The sequence below is a fragment of the Montipora capricornis genome, chromosome 11 (genome assembly GCF_036669925.1).
Source record: "Montipora capricornis isolate CH-2021 chromosome 11, ASM3666992v2, whole genome shotgun sequence".
Classification (NCBI taxonomy): domain Eukaryota; kingdom Metazoa; phylum Cnidaria; class Anthozoa; order Scleractinia; family Acroporidae; genus Montipora; species Montipora capricornis.
In genome coordinates, this window is record NC_090893.1 from 33411214 (window position 1) to 33436213 (window position 25000).

A 25000-nucleotide genomic window follows, 5' to 3' on the forward strand; every position below is an offset into this window, starting at 1 on the left:
ATTATTATTGTTATTGTTATTATTATCAATATTATTATTATTATTATTATTATTATTATTATCGTAGTTTATTGTGTAAAACGTTAATATGCATATTTACATGAATTTTTGTCGAACCGCACGAGTTTCAAAAGAAAACAAGCACACCCTCAGCGAGTGAATGGGAAGTAAAAAAAAAAAGCCATTTCAGAGTCAACTGTCAATAGCCAGCGAATAGGAATCACGCTAAAATTAGCAATCATTAAAAAGACTTTGTCAGTTCAAGGTCAAAAAGCAAAATATTATCTTTATGATGTTGCTCTTGATAGGTTTTCTTCACACGGCTCCGTTTAAATGCTTGTGCGCTCAATTATTATTTATTTAAAATAGGACGTAAAGAATCATCATCCCGCTTCTGTGGTTTTAATACAGAGGCTGCGAAGCATTTTTTTCCTTAAGTGGCCTTTGTTTGCTGCCTCCCGTTATAAACTGCTTTCCTCTGATGCTCAGATATATGCATGAATTTTTGCATGTGAAAAGATTTGCCCGTATTAGCCTCCATTTCATGCTAGATCCAGTCCGACATTGAGAATTCGAAAATGGTCTATTGTATCGGCTTTTTTGTCTGGGTGCGTATCTCTTTCTTATGGTGGAAGAAGGCTTTATTGTTTGCTTGTCCAGACGTTTGTCTTTGATTCTAACCGATTTCATGCAACGGAATACGTGTATATTTGTGCTACTAGTAAACAATGTGTTTCTTGATGATTTGTACGCTCTTTTTACCGTCTTACTGCCATACTAAATGCATGTATACTCGAAGTAAGCCCACCTCGGTGAGTGTTTGTAACTCTTGAGGCAAACTTCGTGTTTAAATATTGTTTAAATAAAATAAAATAAAATAAAATAACATAAAATAAAATAATATATTGAACTGTTTTAAATTTCAGTTATCATATTCTCTTTCAGTTCCACTTGAACGACGAATGCGTCGAAGAGAATTATTCGCTCAGAGGTACTTCTCATAACCTCACAGATTATGGTTAAATGAAATCCGTACCTATTTCTTTCATAACGTGAACTTTTTTCTTTTTTGGAAGTAAAGTTCAATCAGTCAATCAATCAATCAATCAATCAATCAATCAAATAGTTGTGTTATCAATTTATTTATCCCCCAGCGAACGTTAATTGTGAGCAAAGGGACTTGTCATTTCATGAAACTCATTGTTGCAGTTTTCTGTTCATTACGCCCATGTAGGAAAGGGGCTATCCTTTCTTCCTTTCTTTACGCAAGGGAGTCTCCAACATGCGATATGGGAATGGCTCAATTCTTAGCACCTAATCAATACGCACGTACTGTATAGTCAATGCACAGACTACCGTTTTTCCAGTTTATATACAAAATCTCCTGCCCCCGCCCACCCCCCCCCCAAAAAAAAAAACAAAAACAAAAAAAACCTGGGATGAGAAGCAACCAAGTGGCAACTGCTGGAAAGGCTTGGCCTACGTTACCAAGTAAGCACGCAAAAATTACAGTTTCGTCTCGCTTACATCCCTTGTACCAGTACCTTGTACCTTGTACCTGTCTTCGTACCAGTTTGACTTGTGAAATATGAGTTTGGTCATCACATTTTCAATTCATCTAATTGACACTTACATCCCAATGACGCAAACAGTACCCGCAACGCTGCTAGTTGGACTGGGGAACAACATCCAGAGCTCACTCGATTTTTGCGAACCCGGGTGGAGGTTTGAAAAGTAGTAATTCTTTAAAGAGCCTTGACTTGTATCGCCCGCTAGGAAACTCTTTCCATGCATTAAAACGGAATAACTTTCAGGTTACAAATGAGCCGAGATACCGTTTACAACTAAAAAAAGGCAAAGGAAGTAAAAATATTTAAGCGCATTTTTTGTGGAATGCGTTCTGACCAGCTGAAGAAACATCTCAAGGCTTTCTTTACGAGACACTTCGTCGTAAAGGCCAGTTTATTTGGAGTCAACCTTTTTCTGAAATAACAAAAAAAGTATGCATCAGAAAGACGTAAACAGCTCGCAACAGAGAAAACAGACAGAGCTGCATTATATTATTTCACTTCAGTTGGTACTGACTAAATATTAGCCTTCCTTCGAAAGGGAGAAGAACGAGCTCTGGCTGTTGTCTTTTTTCTATTACGAATTGGGAGGGTGAAGGGGGGTTATTATGTCCTTCTTAATAAGAGTGAATAAAGATTGTTGTTGTATTTCATTTTAGTACTGTAGGGAACTTGGGATATAAAATGTTTTTTTTTTTTCGCTGTAAGGAAGTCCAGAAGTTATAATAGACCGAAGACTCGCAGCGGCTCTTTCATAACTTCATTATCCAAATAAAGAGAGGAATAATCTATTTTTTGGCTCTTGAAAATGGCCTGCTGCGAGTTTTATTACTTCTCTGCATGAGAATTACGGAGGGTTGGAGGGTCCCGAAGCTAAAGCAAGGAATTTCCTTGGAAAGAGCGACAGTAATTTCACTATTGTAATCATTACTACTGGACATCCGTAGTCAGAAATGGCACATGCAGAGATAGAAGGATGCGAGTCATGGAGGGGTGTGTGCAACAGTTGACAAGAGGGGAAGGGCGCAGTCAAAGGCACAAACCGGTGAAACAAAAATTTCCGACAGTGCTTGTTTGTATAAGTCACTAAAAGCACTGCAAAATGGCGTACAGCACTGCTCTCGAACTGATGCGGCGACGTTTTATTACCGTTAAAGTTTCTATTCTACTGATAAACGTACTGTTCAGGTGGTTTAGGAACCTTTTCTGCGGTGGCAACGTCTCTTGGTGGTCGTAATGCAAGACTTATTCTTAAATCTGATAACGTTAGTACATGGTTGCGTCCACAGCACGGTCTTGCGTGCTGCAAAACTGGGTGTCATTTCCACCAAGAGCATCGTTTACTAGTACAGGCAACTTAAGCACTTTATAATAAATACCTTGTGACACTTTAACAGATACTGTAAAACTCATCTCCCCTTCAAGGCTGATTGAAAGTCTCTTCAGTGAACTATTCAAGCTATCCAATGTCGATGATTGCTTCTCTATTGGGAATTTATTTTTTAACTTTTCATGCGTAATGGGGAGCTCTGATTCACGTAGCTTTGTGCCTAATGACGTTTCTGCGGCTTTTGTCTCCTCAAGTTGTTCCAGCGAGGAGTCAATGATATCCAAACCAGCTTCCGGAAACGTTTCCAGTGGGTTAATAGTAATCAACTTGTTCTATCAGGCAGAGAAAAATGCATTGTAAGAAACATATCGACTTGTATTTTGTAATCCTAGGCGTTATGCATGCATTTTTATTATTATTATTATTATTATTATTATTATTATTATTATTATTATTATTATTATTAGAGCGGTTTTCAATTGAGTGTCGAAAGTAATTAGCGAATTGCATTGGTTTAGCCTTACTTCACTTCAAAGTTCTCGCGCCACTTTTTCAACCAATCAGAAGTGAAACCAAAACCAATCGTGGCTCGCACGTGCACATTTTCACGCGCTTTGTGTCGGCTACTTGTAATTACTTCGATTTGTGATTGTTTTATTGGATTTTCTCCGTCCTTTTTGAATGGCCAAAGTAATTACCTTGGTTTTGGTTCTACGACCCTCGATTGAAACTTGCTGTATTATTATTATTATTATTATTATTATTATTTGTTTTATCTTTATTCGTTTTTGTTTATTGGGAATATTTCTTCAGATTTGTGATTGTTTACACACCTATAGATATATTTGTTATTCATAAATTATTATCCTCAATATGTTTTAATTCTAAGAGTTTTTTTTGTTTTGATTTTAAACAGTCATATCTATTTTTGGCTAATTTTGTGAAAATTAATTGAAGCTATGATCTTCGCAGTTATGAGAGCAATTTTTGCAATTGCATAGACAAGCCTGAAAAATTCAGGACTTCAACGGAAATTTTCAGGCTTCTCTATGCAATTGCAAAAATTGCTCTCATAACTGCGAAGATCATAGCTTCACTTGATTTCATATCCGCAGTTCATATATGATTCATTTCATATACCATTTCATCTTTGTGAAAATTATAGTCTTCTTTTTATTGCTACTTTGGTCACCTAAACACACCCTGTAATCTATTATAGTTTATTTGTGTCTTAGTTTTATTGTGTGAAAATAAAGTTCTATTATTATTTATGCCAGTGTCAATAGCATTGGGTGACAAGCGTTACTTCCTAGAAGCTTCGCGAAAGGTCGTAGTTTATTTATTTTTAGGTTCGTGCGTAAGCGTTTCTAAATCGGTGTATTTTGTAATCTTTCTATAATTAGATTGATTACTAATTTAGAAAGTTCTAGAAGCTTATTGTGAGAGTATATAAGTAGACGAGTCCAAGCGGAGTAGGAGTACAAGTTGTTCAGAGTTTTACTTCGTGGAAACTACGTTCATTTTGGAATAAATCTTCTTGTTGTTGTTCCGACAACCCTGCGTTCAGTTTAGTTTGCAAACTACCTTTCCTCAAAACATTCGAACTCGTAACATCCTTATTATTATTATTATTATTATTATTATTATTATTATTGTTAATATTATTATTACTATTATTATTATTATTATTATTATTATTATTATTATTATTATTATTATTGGTATTATTATTTTATTTTTATTTTTTTTATTTGAAACGATCGAAACGTTGTTGGAACAAACTCAACGTGATTTCTTCGGTACTAAAGGTAACATTTAGGAGCCTAATTACTCAGTACTCCAATCCTTTGCGCAAAACTACGTCCCGCTCAAAATAAAACTTAACAACAAATGAAATTCAATTCCAACAAGGTATCATCCATTACGGTATTGCAGTAGCAATCAACGTCAGCTAGAACAGATGCCTCTATTTGGACAGTATTGAGTAGAAAGTATAAACTATTGGTCTTGACTAACCACATAAGATACAGGTCTAAATTCCGATGTTTCAGGCAATCTATAACAAAACAATAATGACATGTGTCAAGGATCTTTTATTAACCAGATTTGTAGATGCTACGATTAAAAAAAAATACCCTCGCATCCCCCTCCTCACCCCATTTCTTTTTGCATCATAAATGACAACGATATAATGGTTTCAGTTGTCGTTAACTTTGTTCTAACAACGCACCATTGTAAAATGTTCCACCCCAACCCTAACTCTTAATCTCTCTTTGTCCGAAAATCAAACAAAAAGAAATGTTGTGTCAATTAAGGAAAAAAAAATTAAATCGAATCAAATCAAGTCCTTTTGTAAGGAAAGAGTATGAAAAATGCAGGCAAAATATATATTTCCTTTGCGGAAATTGATATTTGTAAAGACCGTTACCTCCTGTAAAAGGCTAATTTAAAGTGCGTTTGCATTACAGAACGCAAATTAAACGATATCCATTTTCAGAACATGTAAGAAGTGATTTTTATCTCAACTAGTTATGTTAAAACCCCTCTAACCAGCTTAGATTTTATCATAACTCAATTGCATTTTTAAGTATTATTTTCTTCTTTATTCATAAACAGTGTATATTTATAACAAAATGGAAAAATTTAACCAGAGGTCTCTAGTATGCGGCCTAGGGCCATTCCTGACACAGAGGGCACAGTTTTTCCCAATACGGACCGACCTAAGTCGGCAAATAACGTGTTTATTTATTTACTTATTTATTCTTTTTTATCTACGGGAATGCTGTGAGACCGATTGCTTTGAGACCGAGAAAAGAAATCAAATTAGGTGAGATGGATGAACTGTAAAAATGTCATTCAAATGTCACCTTTCAAAGTATCTGGCCTCACAAAAGGAAAGATTACCTGACTAAAAACTGTCAAATGGTTTTCCAGTCATTAAAAAAATCTGTGGAATGTTTATCACGTTCTCTCGAAATAGGTTCAACATAATTTAATCTTTACAAAACTATCAATTTAAAAAAAATTGATTTGAGTTTGAGAAACTGACAAGAGAAACGTCTTCCTCAATCAGAATTGGAATCATTGCTGATTATCGCCACCCGTTTCCTTTTTTGCAGCCGGCCGCGAGGTGACGACATCTTCTGAACACATTGCTGGCTGTAGTTGGCGTGTTAAGATTTAAGGTGGATCCTTCACACTAGCCAATTGTCGCTCCCAAGAATAAGCCTTCGGTCTTCAAACTTGATACTTCTTGCCTTTGAACTGGCAGTTCGGAAGCTTTGGCAGCTTGAATCTCCGAGTTGAATCTCCGAGTAGGTAACGTTGGACCGACTACGAGCCATTGATAAAAATCGTCGCTGATGGCTTTGCGAGGCTGACTTGTATGTGTCTAAATTTTTAAGGCTTTTATGACCACTGAGTTGGGCTGCATAATTCTCTGGGAGATCATCAGCATCCATTAAGCGGGATATGCAGGTTTTCCTTACGGAGTGGTTAATGATATTTTCAGGCGGTCCCTGCGGCTTTGGCTACGTTCACGAGGAATTTTCCGACAGCATTCTTACCGAGAGGACTATTGCAGTACCAGTTCAGGGTCCCTGGCTTTCTCTTATGGTTGATAGCCAAAAAATAGCGAGTCCGTCTGTTTCATCCTTTCCGGACGATCAGCGGTGAAGTTAAAGATCAGCATGACTGGGCAACGCTCGTTGTGTGTGGCTAGCGTGGTTGGATTTAAGGCTCCTTTTTTTTTTTTACCTTCGCCATGTCTGGAAAGCAGCTCACTTCAGGTTGCTGTCTATAATAAGTTTCCCGTCATTCCCATGGGCTCATTACATCTTAAGGTTGCTCAAACTGGTTTCAAAAATTTGGAAGGAATGTGTATATACTCTCATGGTACCATATGAAACACTAATAATTGCTAAAGAAGATGCACATATCATGGCAACCAAAAAACCATCTAAAAAGCCCTATATTTAGTGTTTGAGCGCTTTTATCTCAAATGACCCCCATTTTTTTAATGCTGAAAAGTGAATTAGCGGTATAAGGAAAAACTAGCGGATTCAGAGCCACCCTACTTTTTTTTCACTTGCGAAGGTGCCTCTGAATCTACTCCAGATATTTTTTTAACTTTGCAGAAAGTTCTAATCAAGCGTGGTAATCACTCTCTAGCAATAAAAAAAAAAAGGGGTCACCGAGTTTTGAGATATATACGTTTAAAGACGAAATATAGACTGTTTTTAGATGGCTCATTTGTTGCCATGATAACCTGTTACGTCACATTAATGTGTGCATCTATTGGTGTTTCATGTTCATCACAACATTACCATTAAGTGAAAACGTTTGGTAGATTCAATTCTTCCAAATAGTACACCTTGTTTTTGAAAGCGTTGAAACTGGTTTGACCTCCTAACATCAGTAGTATCATTTTATGACATTTAACCTATGCTACCGTTAATCTCAAAAAGTTTTGTAAGGAGATCTAACGATACTGTTCAAAGAATTACCTTCTCTTCTTACCTGTCCATCCTAAAGTCTTAATGAATACGCAATACTTACGTATATTTTCTTCCACCTAAGACGTCGATCAAGACAAAAACAATAACGTGAATAAGTTGCTGAACTTATCTATGGGAGGTGAGCATTTGGACAAAGTTGAACTATATTACAAACATAATAAAAGCTAACAACCTTTAAAAAAACAAAAACAAACAAACAAACAAACAAAAACTACGCTCAACGTCCATTCGTTACTTTTGTATTTCCATGACAGCGTTAGTTAACTTTCCGATCGTAAAGGTGAATGAAACTGCAATACAAAGGTTGTACGCCAAGTACGCAATATCTAAGGATAATCTCATCTTTGCATACGAAGTTCATTTTGATTTCACTAAAAAAGCCAATGGGTGTTCCCAGTAGGATTCATTTGTCGTGGTTTTTATACTGTTTCTATTTCTGGAAGTTTTTTACTATACTTTCTATATGGGATACTATCAATTGGCAGTCATTTTCAAATATGCCTGTCTTGTCTTTTTTTTTTTTTTTCAATAAATCATTTTCCGTCTTCTTTAAGTTATTTCTTCTTTCAGCTCAACGGCTATTGGAATGCAATGAGGCCTGTTTTGTAACAGGTCTGTAAATAGGGCAAACCAGCCATGTTGCAATTTAGAGTAATCTCCCTTACGTTTTCTGATCCAAACAGTATAAACCACCAACACAATCAAAGCGACGAGCAGCACTCCTATGACAGGCCCATATACCATTGCTGTAGAAAAGCAAGGCAAAGCATTTATTAGCTAAAAACCTTTTTTAATTCGATGATTCTCTGAACTTGTCTAAAACTATTATTTTTGTTGGCTTAAGGTAATTCCAATGAAAATGATCTACTATCAAACTTTTTTGAAAACTTGGCATAATTAACATTCGTGATATAAACATTAAAAATATGCAATAAAAAAAATGGGGTCACCGTGCTTGTTTACGCGTCAGAAGGCCCTTAAAATGGGGTATTTTTACTGGTTGCACGTTAAAAATTCGAATCACTCTTACTCAGAATTAAGTCTTCGTTACTTGAAAGATACAAAATTTTATTTTGAAAATATAGCTTCTTTTATTTACATAAGCAGTATTGCTTCATTTACGCCGTTTTTGATTGCCTGGTTGTGCGAATAGTGCACTCTTTAGAACAGTTCCGTCGTTAGCTTGAGGTCCTCGCCTTGGCCAAAATACACCCAGTACGGAACTGTTTTCAAAAAAAAAACATATTGTACTATCAAACGTTTTTTCTTCTTCAAATATGTTCTTTATTAGATTGTTCTTAGCAAATACCTGAGGAAAAATCGGGGGTTACCGTGCTCGCTTGAGATAAAAGGAGCATTTATTTCGCTATCGGGCTTAGTTTGAGGGAAATCTCTTACGTTTTGTACGCGCACCTGCTCATGAGTGCGCGCTAATGACGCGAAAATCGTGGGCAGAGGGATGCGCAATGCAATACAAAGGAATTACCTTAACTGTCTTCCTCAAACCGTTTTTAGAGGCTCCTATACTGAATAATGTGTTTAGTACTAGGTTGAAGTGATAGATTGCTTTGCATTCTGAAAGTCCTTTGCAAACAGCTATGTAAAGTACTTTGTGACGCCTACCCAGTGTCGAACCTGTACTGTATTCGACGGAGGTGCCTTAGACGGGAAACTGTATTAGAGGGTAGCCCATGATACACTGTGTTCGCCGTGTTTGTGCAAAGAACCATGTTTGAACGGTCGCGTTCTTTGGAAGTATCCTGTAACAACGAGGCGAGGGTTTATTAAAGGACAGTATTTTACATCTGGCAACAAGAACGGGATAGCAGAGAATACTTTCATAGACGTTTTAAGTGGACTTTGCATTTGGTGACGTGTAGTTTGTTGTGATGCCCGGAGGATTCGGCGAGTGCCGCCGCTAGCGGTAGAGTTTTGACGCCTATGGCCGTAGAAGTCGGGGAATTACAGCCTTTTCAAGTTAAGGGGGACCCACATTCCATTTCACAATGTTGGAGGAAATAGAAAAGAGCCTTTGGCCTGTGCGTGGTGGGTAAAGGAATCACGAGTGATTCGCAGAAACGAGGTCTTTTCCTTCACACGGCCTTGAGGTACAAGAGATATTTTTTTTTACCCTGGTGGCTGACGCTGAGGACAAGGATTACGCCGCCACATTAAAGGCACTTGCTGATTATTTTATTCTTAAAGTTAACGTGCCTTTTGAACGACACTTGTTCAGACAAATCAGCCAGAGTAGCGAAAAGACTGTTGACCAGTTTGTCTGTCGGTTGAGACAGCAGGCGGCCTCTTGTGACTTCGGGGAGCGGGAGGATGTGTACATCAAAGACCAACTAATTTATAAATGCTATTCAGCAAAGTTGCGCAGGAAATTTATCGAGAAACAAGGCACTGCTACATTAAATGGCTATTGGTAACTGATAGAGCACAGGAAGCGACTGATTTGCAAATGCAAGCAATGGGAGGGAACGCTATTCCAAATCATGAGAATATTGTCACTGATGTCAAGTTGGGTGTCGAGTTAACAGTAAGAGGAGGGAGTGTTATAACTGTGGCCGGGAGGGCCGTTTTTGCAAACAATAGGAGATGCAAGTGTGATCGGTGTGGATTAATCGGTCATTTTAAAGTCAAGTGTTGCCGAAGGCTACCACAAGAATCCCAACAGTCACAGAAACACAGCGGGAGCAATTGGGGTGGGATAGCTGATCCAAGGAGAAATGAGAAGGGAAAGAAGACCAAAACAAATTGTGTGGATAGTGAAAACGATGGAATGGTGGAAAACAAGGAATGGTCTAATTCCACACACGATTATGTGTGTTCTGTGGGAGAAAACTACAGGTTGGCGGTGTCATTTTGCAGAATGTTCTACTTGACTCAGGAGCGATATGCAACCCTCTGGGAAGGGGACCTGGCAGTGGCTCAAGTACCGTTAAGTCCAATGCCAGACCCGGAAAAAGGCTAAGGTTCTATTTGCATACAGCTGATGTGTTGTCGGCCTACAAAAACGTAACCCTGAAAGCTGATTTTGTGGTTATGAAGGGAGGTGTAGAACTCTGCTTTGTCGAGACCCTGCTGAGAGACGTTGAATCTTTCCATGCTGTGTTGGGGCAGAGACTAATAGCCAAGACATCAAGGACACAAATAAGAAAATTTTCAATGGTGTAGGTCTTCTTATAATAATAATAATAATAATAATAATAATAATAATAAGAATAATAATAATAAGAATAAGAATAAGAATAAGAATAATAATACTCATCTACTGACTGAGTTACAAGGTCAGACGGGGGCAGGCTGTGGGAACTGAAGATGTTAAAGTCACGGCAATGAACATGTACAAGTACAAGGAAGGGTTATGTTTTAGCAAACGACCAACGTCTTCATGAACTCTGAACTAAACAACAACTCATTAAATCTTAGAAGAAAGCGCAAGTTCCGCATTAAGTATAACACTAATAGGTTTAGGGACATCTATCTATCTATCTAGCCCCAGCATTAGATTCACCCGTACCCATTTACACACCTGGGTGGAGAGAGGCACCGTGAGAGTAAAGTGTCTTGCCCAAGAACACAACATAATGTCCCCGGCCAGGACCCGAACCCGGAACACTCGATCCAGAGTAGAGCACACTGAATCTGTGGTGGTCATGATTATTACAGTAGATATTTTGAATTCGTTATCCTAAGGTCAATTACAAGTGCCAAGATCATAAAGGGCCTTAAACCAACCTTTTCTCGCTTTGGAGTACCCTATACGCCTAAAACTGACAACGGTTCTCAATTTGTTTCAGAGGAATTTAAAGCTTTCCTTGCAGAAAGTGGGATAGATAACCGCACAACACCACTATTATTGCCCCAGGCTAACGGGGTAGTCGAACTCCGAGACCGTACCCAGTTGAAGGTCATTCAGATTGCCCAGATTGAAGGAAAAGATTGGCGTCAGGAACTGCTAACATGTCTAACTGCATACAGATTAACCTCTCAGATCACAACCGGTGCAGTACCATTCCATTTATTATTTGGGAGACAAATGCAGACTAAGCTACCGGACCTGAAGCGTGAGGCACCTATCACCAGTAAGGGCCCGTGACCGAGACTGGGCAAGTAAGCTGTCACAGAAAGAGTATGTCGATGCCGGAAGACAAGCCGCAGAAAGTCAAGTTGAACTTGGGGATAATGTCCTCCTAAGAAACACGAAAGCAAATAAACTGTTCCCAAACTAAATTCCAAGTAACCAAGAAAAATTGCTTCTGCTATTGAGGCCATAAAGCGAATCAGGCATCTTGTCCCCAATGGGACCTTACATTCTATTTATCAGGCCCTAGTACAACCTCATTTCAACTACTGCATTATTGTTTGGGGAAACTGTGGAGTAAGTTTGCAGTACAAAATGAATTATGTACAAGACAGAGCAGCCCTTGTCTTGACCTACTGTAACTATGACGCTGATGTCAACAATTTATTTGAACTCTTAGGATGGAAATCCCTAGTCTTTCAAAGGCAAATTGAAAGAGCAACAACGGTCCCTACCGGGACTAGCTCCTGGGTATCTCTGCTCGACATTTGTCCATCGTAACTCTGGGTATTGTCTGAGAGACTCTGTGAATAAGGTAAATGTTCCGCAGCCGCGCACAAACTACTACAAAAACAGCTTAGGCTATAGTGGCGGAGTCTTGTGGAACAGTTTGCCATTAGAACTAAGGAAAGCAGATTCCCTCAATCAATTCAAACGACTGATTAAATTATCTAGGCCATTATTCTAAACACGGCATTTTATTTTTTGATATTGAAAAAACATAGTTAATGTAGTTTACATAGTTTGATCTATACTTGGTTTTAAATTTTTAATTGTACATACGGTTTTATATTGCTGATGAATTGTGCCGTGGTTAAATAGAGATGGATTACATAAATAAATAAATAAATAAATAAATAAATAATAAATAAATAAATAAGTAGAACAAGTCCCTGTGAAGTCACAGCCAAGAAGGGAAGGAGAGGTGACGGTAAGGAGAAAAGATGGTGTGCAGATAAAGTGAAACGTGTCCTATGTGAAAAAAGTACCGCGAGAGAATCTCAGAAAATGCTGGCACAGAGCGTCGAGAGCAGGAAGACTTGGATATAACAGGTTTAACAGTTAAGGAACGGGATCCCATAGAACCTCTCTGTCTGGGGGTCACTGATTTAACAACACCTATGCAGCCTGTTGCCATAGGCCAGCTCGAGCAATTACATTGCCAAAACGATTTGATGATTATGTACAGTCAAGAGGATGACTGAGGACATTGGCTTGTAGATCTAACGGCAGCTGAGCTTTGCACAGTATGCATTATTGAATTGGACTTCATTACTTTATTAAAGGGCAGTATTTTACAGAACCCATACCCCTTCATTACTGTGTTATGAATAAAACTATAACCACTTCTTTTCCGGCAGCGAATAAAAATTGAATTTTCAGTAAAACGATTCTAAAACAACAAAATGTATTGGGACAATTTCGGAAAATTTGTTGAGGCGATAGAAATTTTAAAGGAATAACTTAAAAACATCATTCGCGAATAAGAAGAGCGAAGCAATCGTTGTTTTACTTGATGACCAACCTTTCTTACTTTGTCCGCCTTCATTTGCCTTCCTCTCAGTGTGAGAATGGGATGATTGCGTTAGTGACTGTGACGTAGCCTTTGCAGTGACTGAGCTGCCTGAACTCGCTGAAGTTGGATGAACTGGTTAAATGATACAAATTATAAAATACTCTCACTACGCTTGCTAATGTTGACAATAACATGATAATGGTGATAACCTGGAACAGGACCTCAGAGACGTAACTTTTAGGGAATTCAAGGGGAATAATGGTCCCGTTTTTCCTCATCTGGAGGAGGATATGCCAGTTAGCAATTTTGTCAATTAAGGGGTATTGAAATATATATTCGATACTTTGCGATTATTTAGAATAAACATCCGGTATCTGATATCCTACAACGTCTATCGTTACTTTAAATCTGAGCTAGAAGAAAGATGTTTGTAGGTACAAGAAAACGCTTTAGATTTAGATAGGATTTTCGCCTTTCGCCGTTTTCATTGACAAATCAACCGGATATTCAAACCACCGTACTTGAAAAGCACTTTAGAAAATTTTTGTATTTGGTAACGAAAACATGCCTATGTGAGGAACGGCCTAGTCCAAATGATAGTTTCCAAATTTGTAGCAGTTGTGGGGACTGAGGGTTTAAAATTTCCAATTTCCAGTTGTTTTTGTGTAATGTGAAATGAAGCGATATACGAAGGCGCCCTATACGCTTGGCTGCGAGTCAGATTATTATGTCTTTCTTGCTACTTACGTGATTTATTAAATGTATAGTAGGAAGCAAAGAACCCGCTGTCTTTAGTGTGGTTATTTGATTTAAACACCACAAACATATGGTTTGAGGTGGAAGATATTCCTTCCTTTGGGGGAAGCTGACCATTGTAGAACACTCCTAACACTTTTTTCGAGGCATCCTCTCCATCGTACACAAGCAAACTGTCATTTCCAGCGTTTTGCAAACTAAAGTTGGTAAACTTTATGATAATTAGCAAACCAGGCGAGACCGTGATCCTCCAGGAACAATAATGTATGTCAGCGTCCATTCTTGAGTTGAAAGTTCCAATCGCACCAGTTAGGTTCACACTACATGCTTTAGGAAGAAATTCAAAATTGCGAATCAACGTCAAAATCTGATTTATTTTCAAGATATAGACCTAGATGAAATGGAGCGAGAATTCGCCTATAAACCCACGTAGATTCTCCCCAAACGTCAACAAAGTCCATGCTCTTAACTAAAACCAAAGAAAACTTCTATTGATAATATATTCCAAATACAACGTGGTCATGAATTTTTGGGGGTGTGTTGGGGAGGAGGGTTGGTGCAACATCATGGTCATTGTGATGCGGTCCGCGGGCGATGGATATGTAATAGACCAATTTCGACATATTAAAATTCAGTCGTAATTGGATTGAGCCCAGGAGTCATATCATAATTAAGTAAAGTACGATCTTCCAGGTGAGTGTAGTCCTGAGAAGGACTGTTTAAGATGGCATTAACTGACGTTTCGACAAGACTCTGAAGATGGCTTCCGCTTAGGTTGTCGAAACGTCAGTCAATGTCATCTTAAAAAGTCCTTCTAAGGACTACACTCACCCGGACGATCGTACTTTACTTAATTATAAAATTCAGGCCTAAACAAAAGGCATCATCTCGAGGTTCTGGGGAATAAATGGAAGAATTTGTATGCGTTTATTCCCCAGAGCCTCGAGATGATGACTTAGGTTCTTGTTTAGGACTGATTTTTAGTATATTAAAACTGGGGCATTGTAGTCAGGCATGGCTGCGTGACGTGATGGCCACTCTGAGTTTGGTGTTATGGTGTGTTCACCTTGCTTTTAATGCTCTTTTACTCAGTATGAATACATACGGATTTTGAATTAATGCAGTTCTGTTTCGTAGATCACACTCATCATTTATATGTGTATATGGCGTGATTAACTGATGAACTGGATCTACGAAACAGAACCGTATTAAAATCCATGTGTACTCATATTGAGCAACAATTATATCCGCTCTTTTACTATTGAGTACTGCTATGTATATGTATATGTATATGTATATGTATATTTATATGTATATGTATATGTATATGTATATGTACAATAGTATTATGTGTAGCTATAGGTGTCTCTCTCCACATATGTATATTTTGGATCTCCTCTTCCTTAAATGTTCAGCCCATGTCCCTCCATGATTGACGCCACAAATCTGCATATTAACCAAGAGCCCATCACCCAAGAGTAAGATCTAAGCAAATTGGCTCAGTCCCTGTCAAGTCAAAAAAGTGTATAATTTTTTTAAACCAAGTTTTCTGGGAAAATAAAACAATAGACCAAATCAGCTAACTCAATGTTGTACCCACTACCCAATTAAAATCCGTTTTGCTCCAGGTATTTTCATATAATTTCATCTAAATGTGAATGCAACATTTTGAAGCAAATACAATACACAAAGAATTTTATCCACGGGAGATTTTAATAATGTACGACATTTTTTTCTATTTTTTTAATTTTCCGCAAAACGTGGTTTAGAAAAAAAAACACTTTTCTGACGCTGATGGAGACAAACCTGACACCACAATCATACTCTTGGGTATTGGAGTATTAATGATAATAATAATAATAAAATAATAATAATAATAATAATAATAATATAATAATAATAATGAGCTTTATTTTAACCAGGAAGCACCTTGAGCAATCTGTTCTCCCAGGTGTCCCAGGTGTCCCAGGACAAATCAACCGGATATTCAAACCACCGTACTTGCAAAGCACTTTAGAAAATTTTTGTATTTGGTAACGAAAACATGCCTATGTGAGGAACGGCCTATTCAAAATTTTAGTTTTCAAATTTGTAGCAGTTTTGGGGACTGAGGGTTTAAAATTTCCAATTTCCAGTTGTTTTTGTGTAATGTGAAATGAAGCGATATACGAAGGCGCCCTATACGCTTGGCTGCGAGTCAGATTATTATGTCTTTCTTGCTACTTACGTGATTTATTAAATGTATAGTAGGAAGCAAAGAACCCGCTGTCTTTAGTGTGGTTATTTGATTTAAACACCACAAACATATGGTTTGAGGTGGAAGATATTCCTTCCTTTGGGGAAGCTGACCATTGTAGAACACTCCTAACACTTTTTTCGAGGCATCCTCTCCATCGTACACAAGCAAACTGTCATTTCCAGCGTTTTGCAAACTAAAGTTGGTAAACTTTATGATAATTTGCAATACAGGCGAGACCGTGATCCTCCAGGAACAATAATGTATGTCAGCGTCCATTCTTGAGTTGAAAGTTCCAATCGCACCAGTTAGGTTCACACTACATGCTTTAGGAAGAAATTCAAAATTGCGAATCAACGTCAAAATCTGATTTATTTTCAAGATATAGACCTAGATGAAATGGAGCGAGAGTTCGCCTATAAACCCACGTAGATTCTCCCCAAACGTCAACAAAGTCCATGCTCTTAACTAAAACCAAAGAAAACTTCTATTGATAATATATTCCAAATACAACGTGGTCATGAATTTTGGGGGTGTGTTGGGGAGGAGGGTTGGTGCAACATCATGGTCATTGTGATGCAGTCCGCGGGCGATGGATATGTAATAGACCAATTTCGATATATTAAAATTCAGTCGTAATTGGATTGAGCCCAGGAGTCATATCATAATTAAGTAAAGTACGATCTTCCAGGTGAGTGTAGTCCTGAGAAGGACTGTTTAAGATGGCATTAACTGACGTTTCGACAAGACTCTGAAGATGGCTTCCGCTTAGGTTGTCGAAACGTCAGTCAATGTCATCTTAAAAAGTCCTTCTAAGGACTACACTCACCCGGACGATCGTACTTTACTTAATTATAAAATTCAGGCCTAAACAAAAGGCATCATCTCGAGGTTCTGGGGAATAAATGGAAGAATTTGTATGCGTTTATTCCCCAGAGCCTCGAGATGATGACTTAGGTTCTTGTTTAGGACTGATTTTTAGTATATTAAAACTGGGGCATTGTAGTCAGGCATGGCTGCGTGACGTGATGGCCACTCTGAGTTTGGTGTTATGGTGTGTTCACCTTGCTTTTAATGCTCTTTTACTCAGTATGAATACATACGGATTTTGAATTAATGCAGTTCTGTTTCGTAGATCACACTCATCATTTATATGTGTATATGGCGTGATTAACTGATGAACTGGATCTACGAAACAGAACCGTATTAAAATCCATGTGTACTCATATTGAGCAACAATTATATCCGCTCTTTTACTATTGAGTACTGCTATGTATATGTATATGTATATGCATATGTATATGTATATGTATATGTATATGTATATGTATATGTATATGTATATGTATATGTACAATAGTATTATGTGTAGCTATAGGTGTCTCTCTCCACATATGTATATTTTGGATCTCCTCTTCCTTAAATGTTCAGCCCATGTCCCTCCATGATTGACGCCACAAATCTGCATATTAACCAAGAGCCCATCACCCAAGAGTAAGATCTAAGCAAATTGGCTCAGTCCCTGTCAAGTCAGAAAAGTGTATATTTTTTTAAACCAAGTTTTCTGGGAAAATAAAACAATAGACCAAATCAGCTAACTCAATGTTGTACCCACTACCCAATTAAAATCCGTTTTGCTCCAGGTATTTTCATATAATTTCATCTAAATGTGAATGCAACATTTTGAAGCAAATACAATACACAAAGAATTTTATCCACGGGAGATTTTAATAATGTACGACATTTTTTTCTATTTTTTTAATTTTCCGCAAAACGTGGTTTAGAAAAAAAAACATTTTTCTGACGCTGATGGAGACAAACCTGACACCACAATCATACTCTTGGGTATTGGAGTATTAATGATAATAATAATAAAATAATAATAATAATAATAATAATATATAATAATAATAATCTGTTCTCCCAGGTGTCCCAGGTGTCCCAGGTGTCCCAGGTGTCCCTATTGGCATAACTATTAAGCGCAAACAGATACCGATGAAATACAACGATTTCCCCAGTGACGAAAATGTCGTATCCAGTGAATATACAATTTTTATCTTTCGCATGTGAAGTTATCGCGGTTGACTTGACTACTTTAGTCTTAGCCAAAAGGAAATTACCATCGCAGCATCACTCGCGACTACAAACCAGTTGCCTTAATAATGAAACCAAGATCGAATTTTGAGATGAACTATCTAACTTCGACTTTAATCATAACCATTACAAGTTTCTCAAATTTGATTGGTGCATTAACTACTTTATTTTTCACTAATTAATGCTTAGGGTAGAAATCGGACCGTGAAATTGGACAGTTGGCTGTACTGTAATCGGATTCCTGAAATCGGACAGGTACATCAGCCAATCATATTAAGTGCACTCAGCTTCATCGACCAATCACAAAATTTATCACAATAGCGTAACAACAACCACTTACCCTACCAAACTGGCAATTTTCCAACATGGACGAATTTGGAATATTAGACATTGACTCTGCCGGTGATATTTTTCCTAATTTCAATTTAGACTTATTTCCAAGGCTTTTGGAAAAAAGTTAACGATAATTTGTCTCTAGAACTGTCAACTAGTTTAGATGAAGCACAGCCCACGGTAACCGGAGCATCGTTAATGTCTGAGACTGTGCAACGAACGGAAACATCACTTGACAATTCTGGAGAATTAAAGCAGCAACATGTACAGTCCACTCCAGTTACAAGTGTTTCCGGCATATCTTCACAATTTGGGAAAGAAGAACAGTCCCGTTTTCCGGTTGTTTCAAATGATGAAATGGCCGAGATAAGCGAGTCCGCAGCCAGCAAAAAACACTAAGCGAACAACAAAAATATGGCTGACTGTGTGCCAAAAATGGCGTCTCGCATGAAATATCGACGATAAAATGGAGTCCTAGGGCCAACAAGTTTTGGATGATATTCTCGCAAAATTCTACGCGGAAGTCAGGAAAAAAAGATGGGCCAGAATACGAGCTAGAATACGACCTCGTATTATGTAGACTCGACCGTTATCTTCGTGAAAAAAAAAAAAAAATTACTCGGTACCCATCATCAACGGCCGAGAGTTCAAAAAGTCTCAGGAGACTCTAAATTCCAAGGCAAAATGTTTCAGATATCAAGGCAAAGCTCAGCCATACACTCGAGACGACGAGGAAATATTTTGGAGAGAAGGAAAACTAGGCAGTCACAATGGTGTTGCCCTGACGAATGTCAAATTCAAGAATTTAGCAGAGCACTTGCGTTTCGGAGACGAGTTCTTGGATACTGCTAACATTAAGAGTAACCCCAAGCGTCTCTGGTCTGTGTTGAAAACTAGCTCCAAATTTCGCAAGATACCAGAGAGTGCCTCCATGGCAACCGACATCTCGCATACAACCGCTGACACCCCGGACAAGATCGCCCACTTGTTCAATAACTATTTCACTACGGTGTTCTACAACTGCCAATCGGAAAAGGAAGGGAGTGGCCTCGAACAACGGCCAACTATACAACCTGTCATCAACGACATCGTGTTGCATGTCAGCGGGGTTCAGGCTGTTCTGAAGTCGCTAGATCCGAACAAAAACTTGGTCCGGACGAGATTCCGGCGAGAATCCTGAAGGAAACCGCCGCAACTATCGCTCCATCACTGTGTACGTTGTTCAAGTTGTCCCTGGAGGAGGGTTACATACCTAGGGAGTAGAAATTAACCAATGTAGTGCTTGTCCACCAAAACGACGAAAACGACCACGGTAGACAACTACAGGCCAATCTCCCTCTTTTCTATTGTTTCAAAAGTCGTCAAAAGCTGCGTCTTAAACCGCATCAAAGAGCGATTACAAGAACTGATTGTGTAGTGTCAGCAAGGGTTTTGGTGTAGGCGATCAGAAGTCACTAACCTACTTGAGACCCTATAACATATTGAGGCCATTCTTGGTACTGGAGTGGCAGCCATTCTTGGTACTGTGTGTACTTAGACATGTCCGAGACCTTTGGCAAGGTTAGGCATGACCTGCTTTTCAACAAATTGCAGGACGTTGGCTCAGGAGGAAAGTTGCTTGATTGGCCCCAGGCGTACCTTTGTGATCGGCGCCAACGTGTCACCGTACTGGGGGCGATTTCACTTGACCTTCCTGCCACGTCGGGCGTTCCCCAGGGTTCAATTCTTGGTCCTGCTCTCTTCGTGTTATATGTAAACAACCTCCCTGACGTCTTCACCATGTGTAGTTTCGTGGTGATTTTCGATGCCAAAAAATATTTTTATAAGGAAATGAAGTCTCATGATGTTGTCGACCCTTAACAAAAAGATCTTAACAGTATCTATTTATTGTATGCTGCCTCTGGTTTAGCCTTTAATCATAAGAAATGCAAGCTTCAATCCATTACAAGGAGTGCAAGCCTATATCCTCAAGCTACGAGGTCAAGCGCCGCACCATCCAGTCCTTTGAGAAGGAGCGTGAGCTCGGCGATTAAGTAGACTGTGACCTGATCATGACCTTGCACGCCAGGTTGAAAGGATACATAAGGAGGAATGCCAGGTACATTCGAAGTACTTCTACAAGGCACACGTTGTATCTTGGCCTCGTGCATGCGCATTTTGCGTACGCAAACCCAGATCTAAGCGCCTCAAGCAATAAACTAATTTCCAAACTTGAAAAAATTCAAAGACGTGCAACGAAATCTATTATCCACTTACCTTTTATCACAGAAATATCTTATAAGGACAGGTTAATATCTCTAGATCTTCTTCCCGTATGTCATTGGTATGAGCTCCTAAACATGGTATTTTTTATAAGGATGGTCCACCAAAGGACTAGAAAGACTCGAGCATCCGTTACTAGCTTTCTTATCTTTGTCCCCAAGAGAACTACAACATATCAGAAATATTCTTTGATTAGAACAACCAGAATCTGTTGCAGAATGTACTTAGCAAATGCTACCCTTACGAGTTTCAAATCTATTCTTTATGACTACTACTCTCTCGTTGTCAGAATGAAATACAACCTGGAAGATCCTCGAAGTTTTAAAACTATCTGCTTGAAATGCAACTCCACAAGATTTCTAGCCGTACCAATAATGGTTGAGGTCACACTTAGCAGTTTACTAAGGTAAAAACCCTTAACTATGGTATAAAAAGGTAAGCAAAGTTTACTATGGTAAAACTCATAAGCTGACTTTTACATTTCCCAGACGTTTCCTTGTCACAAGAGTGCTACTCAAATGCCGAGTTGATGACAGACAGGAATTTTTCGAGTTCCGTCGCGTGAGTCTTAACACAACAACTTAATATATTTCGTGACTGCGCCATGGATCGTGAACGTGTTGTAGCTTCGATTGTGGCTCTATTGTTTCTTATCGTTGCAATCCGTAAAGCTCAGAGATTTAGATTTCTGGCTCTTTACCTTGTTTTTGAAAGGAGGCAATTTGATCTCACCAATGCTCTTCTCACGACCAGAATTAAGAGATTACAAAAGCGAAGAAGAAGGAGAGGAGCTTTAGCAAGACGGAGGAGAGTGGCGGGGGTATATCCGAGACCACAAGTATGGTTTGAAGAAATGTATGAAAATCCCGTCATGTTTTCCTTATTCGTTAAAAGATTGTGAGGGAAGGAGAAAGAAAGCGCATGTATATAGTGGGCGCACGCAAATTCAGCAAAGTCACGAAATGCTTCTCAAAATCATGACAAGATGTCACCTAAATAAACAAAGTTTAGATAAACGCTAGAGCTTTTTCAGATGGTTTTACTATAGTAAACTTTGCTTTCATCCGACCGCCGTTGCTAACGCAACAGACTAGAATTGCGTTTACCATGGTAAAGTGAGAAAAGCCGGTCACATTGAAAAACCCATTTACCATGGTAAACTTTCGTTTACTATGGTAAAAAAAGCTCAAGTGTGACCTTAACCAATGTGCTGCAAGTAAAGTGTCATTTCTTTACTTCTGTTACGTACATATGTTTTATTCCAGGGCCCGCAGTAATTGGCTATTCATTTGTTGTGATGTTCCTGCGAAAGTTTACATATTGACTGTATGTGTTTGTTTTGTTTGTTTTTGGTATCATAAAGGCAAAGCTAATAAAATAAGTTTAATAAATAAAATTAAGCTGGCCAACCACGTCATAAAATAATGCAAGTTCCCGGGCATGCCAGAGAGTCCTCTTTGAATGATTACGACGAGACAACGGAGAGCGAAAGGACGCAATTATCCCACAAAGCAAGCAGCTATTCTGCCCCGGAATACACAGCTCCAGTTCAAAGGTCGATACAAACAACCAGCTCCTCCACACTTCCACGGGCAGCTGAAGCTTCAAACACGAAGGAAAACATTTCTTGTAATCCATATGGGTCAGGCGATGTGCTTCCTTCTTTCACGCTATCACATTTTGTTACAATGACAACGAAACATCTCCAACAGCAGCCTTTGTCAAGTGTTCAACTTAGTGTGTGTTCAACACAAACAACATGTCTCCTTCAGACTCTTTACGAAGACCAAAATAAAGGAAAAGGCACGTCATCATCGACTCGGACTCGGACTAACTGATTGACCATGTTACAAGAGATTGTTGACTTTTTAATGCATTTTTATTTTCTTGAGATAACTGAAGCAAGAGCTCTTGATTGCCCTTAATACTCGCTCGATGGTATTTACGACAAGTAAATATGTGGCGTCTTGTCTAGATTTTTCAATCTTTGGCTGCAACGATTGGTTGATTTGTTGTTTGATTGATTGACACCACGGAATTATAAAACGGGGAAATGTTCAATTGAGGCCTTACTGTAAAATTGATATTAAAATCGTTTAAAAATCCAAGCTTTCGCGTTCCGCGTAAGGCTTATATACAGATGTATATTAAGAACGTGCGAAAAGCGAAAGAATGTGGGGGAGGGGGGGGGGGGGGGTAAAATGCATGAGAGAAATACTGAGGTATAAATGTGAATAAAAACGAATGGTTAATCTAATGGATGAATGTCAAAGTACAAAGAGTCTTTAGATATGTTGAAGTAATTATTAGAATAAAAGGTCCGCGAATTCGCTGCATCCGGCTCTGGAGTTGAGGGTAGGTTTGTAGTTCCGTATGTAAAATGCTTCGAACAGTCGTAGATTTGGGGGGAGGGTGGGGGGGGGGGGGGGGTTTTTTTATAGTACAACGTTTTTGATTTCGATTCCTTTTTATACACGGTGTAAAGTTTTTCTCTTACAAGATCGCGCATAAAGCGTGTAGTGCTCCCGATGTAGTGTTGGTTGCACAGGGTCCAGAGGAGATATGTTTGTCTTTAGAACATCAAAACCCGTCGAAAACATCTGAAATAATGGGTTATTTCGATCGCGTTGACGATCGCGTTACAGTTTCGTTACACATTCTGTATACCGCAAACCAGGAGACTGAGGGCTCGCAAGATCGGCTTACAGTACATAAAATACGGAAAGGGAGGAAACTAATTTGGGGCCGATTTTCGAATCCCTGAAACTCAAGAGGAATTAAATTAAATTGCCTGATTTTACTAACGTGATCTAGAATTGTTATGTATTTGCCAAATACTGAAGGAAAACGGCATAAGAAAGCGTTCAAATTCAATTTCGGCGACCAAAATTTACGGCTTCGAGAGAGAGGTTTCGTTCGGTGTGCACCGCAGCATATGGTGACGGAAATGACGCGATAAAGTAATTTTAAGATGTCCCAAGTTCGAAAACACCAACGGTTTCTTTTGCAACTTTTCGACTGTTGACGTGTACAACAAATGTCCAGTCTTTAAAGTTCTTTACTTCAGTTAAAACTCGGCTGCCTTCGCATAGATCTTGTGACTGGACTTTTATCCACTCAAAGAAATCGTCGCTAGAGCTAGATAAAAGCTAATCGAATTCTTTTGTGAAAGCTGGCAAGTCTTCCCATTTAACACGGTCTTCTTCCAATCTTGAGGTTTTTGAAAGTGGGTACTGCCATACTCGGCCACCGTTAACTCTTCGCTGGACTCTACTCGCCTGTGGAAAGGCCTCCTTTAAAATAATCCCCAGTTCTTTGACTTGCAATGGAAAATTTTCCTTTTCGGAGCTGTTATTTACAGAGTCGTCGAGTATTTCTTGTACGGAAATAAAGTTTTGTTCGTCTCTTCGATAATTCATTGAAAGCCTGCAGGTAAAATAGTCAAGTTCGATCAGGGAAAAGTGAAACACGGTAATTTGTGGCTCACGTTCGAAAGCCAACTGGTCAGATATCTTACCATTTAGAAACAAACACGTGTTTTTCTCTGTTCGATACTTTGGATCTCTTCTCGTCCGGCTGCTTTTCGCGCAACGGAACGGGTCTTTTCAAGGGAGAAGCCGCCATTATTTTAAAACTCCCTCCACAGCTGATGTTTTGATTCTCGAATTAGTAACGGTCTGTTGCTTTTGCGTTTCCGGTCCCAATTCACTTCCGTCACCAAGTGCTGCGGTTCACATCGAACGAAGTCACGTGGTACAAGTTTCCTCCCTTTCCGTATTTTATACTGTAAGCCGATCTTGCGAGCCCTCAGCCTCTTGGTTTGCGGTATACAGAATGTGTAACGAAACTGTAACGCGATCGTCAACGCGATCAAAATAACCCATTATTTCAGATGTTTTCGACGGGTTTTGATGTTCTAACGACAAACATATCTCCTCTGGACCCGGTGTTGGTTGCAGATGTTACACGTGCTTTGGTAAACAGCGTTGTGTAATAAGCACAATTTGGTGCTGTAGATAGGGCAGTTGGCCCTCGTGCATGTCCGTTCTGTGTTGTTGTGAGAAAGAGCTCGTCTGAGGGTGTGTAATTCAACACAGAATGGTCGTACTTGAAGATCCCATATATCAACTATAAAATCACTAAACCTATTTGTTAATGGGCGAGGTGGTATTTCGCGAAACAAGACACCTAGACCTTCCCACAGTCACACTAAACAACATGTACTTCTCCTTCAATGGTCAGATTTTCTGCCAAAAAGAAGGCCAACCCATGGGTTCTAACATCTCAGTCATTTTGGC

General features: G+C 38.9%; 2 protein-coding genes across 3 annotated transcripts in view; one reads left to right on the plus strand and one right to left on the minus strand.

The window, feature by feature from the left end:
- LOC138024841 (uncharacterized) overlaps positions 1 to 2359 on the plus strand; it is a 49164-nt gene extending 46805 nt beyond the window's left edge. Inside the window, exon 10 of the mRNA XM_068872031.1 lies at positions 946 to 2359. Coding sequence (XP_068728132.1) covers positions 946 to 955 — 10 coding nt within the window. The 3' untranslated portion in view covers positions 956 to 2359. The remainder of the gene's footprint in view (positions 1 to 945) is intronic.
- LOC138024845 (uncharacterized) overlaps positions 1124 to 25000 on the minus strand; it is a 42124-nt gene continuing 18247 nt past the window's right edge. Inside the window, exons 1-8 of one of the 2 annotated variants that reach the window (XM_068872036.1) lie at positions 16005 to 16156; positions 13769 to 14104; positions 13031 to 13153; positions 8081 to 8161; positions 7456 to 7471; positions 4915 to 4954; positions 2948 to 3230; positions 1124 to 1983 (exon numbers count right to left, since the gene is read on the minus strand). In XM_068872036.1, the coding sequence (XP_068728137.1) occupies positions 1973 to 1983; positions 2948 to 3230; positions 4915 to 4954; positions 7456 to 7471; positions 8081 to 8161; positions 13031 to 13153; positions 13769 to 14104; positions 16005 to 16083 (969 nt within the window). In that variant the 5' untranslated portion in view covers positions 16084 to 16156 and the 3' untranslated portion in view covers positions 1124 to 1972. Of the gene's footprint in view, positions 1984 to 2947; positions 3231 to 4914; positions 4955 to 7455; positions 7472 to 8080; positions 8162 to 13030; positions 13154 to 13768; positions 14105 to 16004; positions 16340 to 25000 lie in introns of those variants that run through there. The other variant, XM_068872035.1, reaches the window with a different exon arrangement.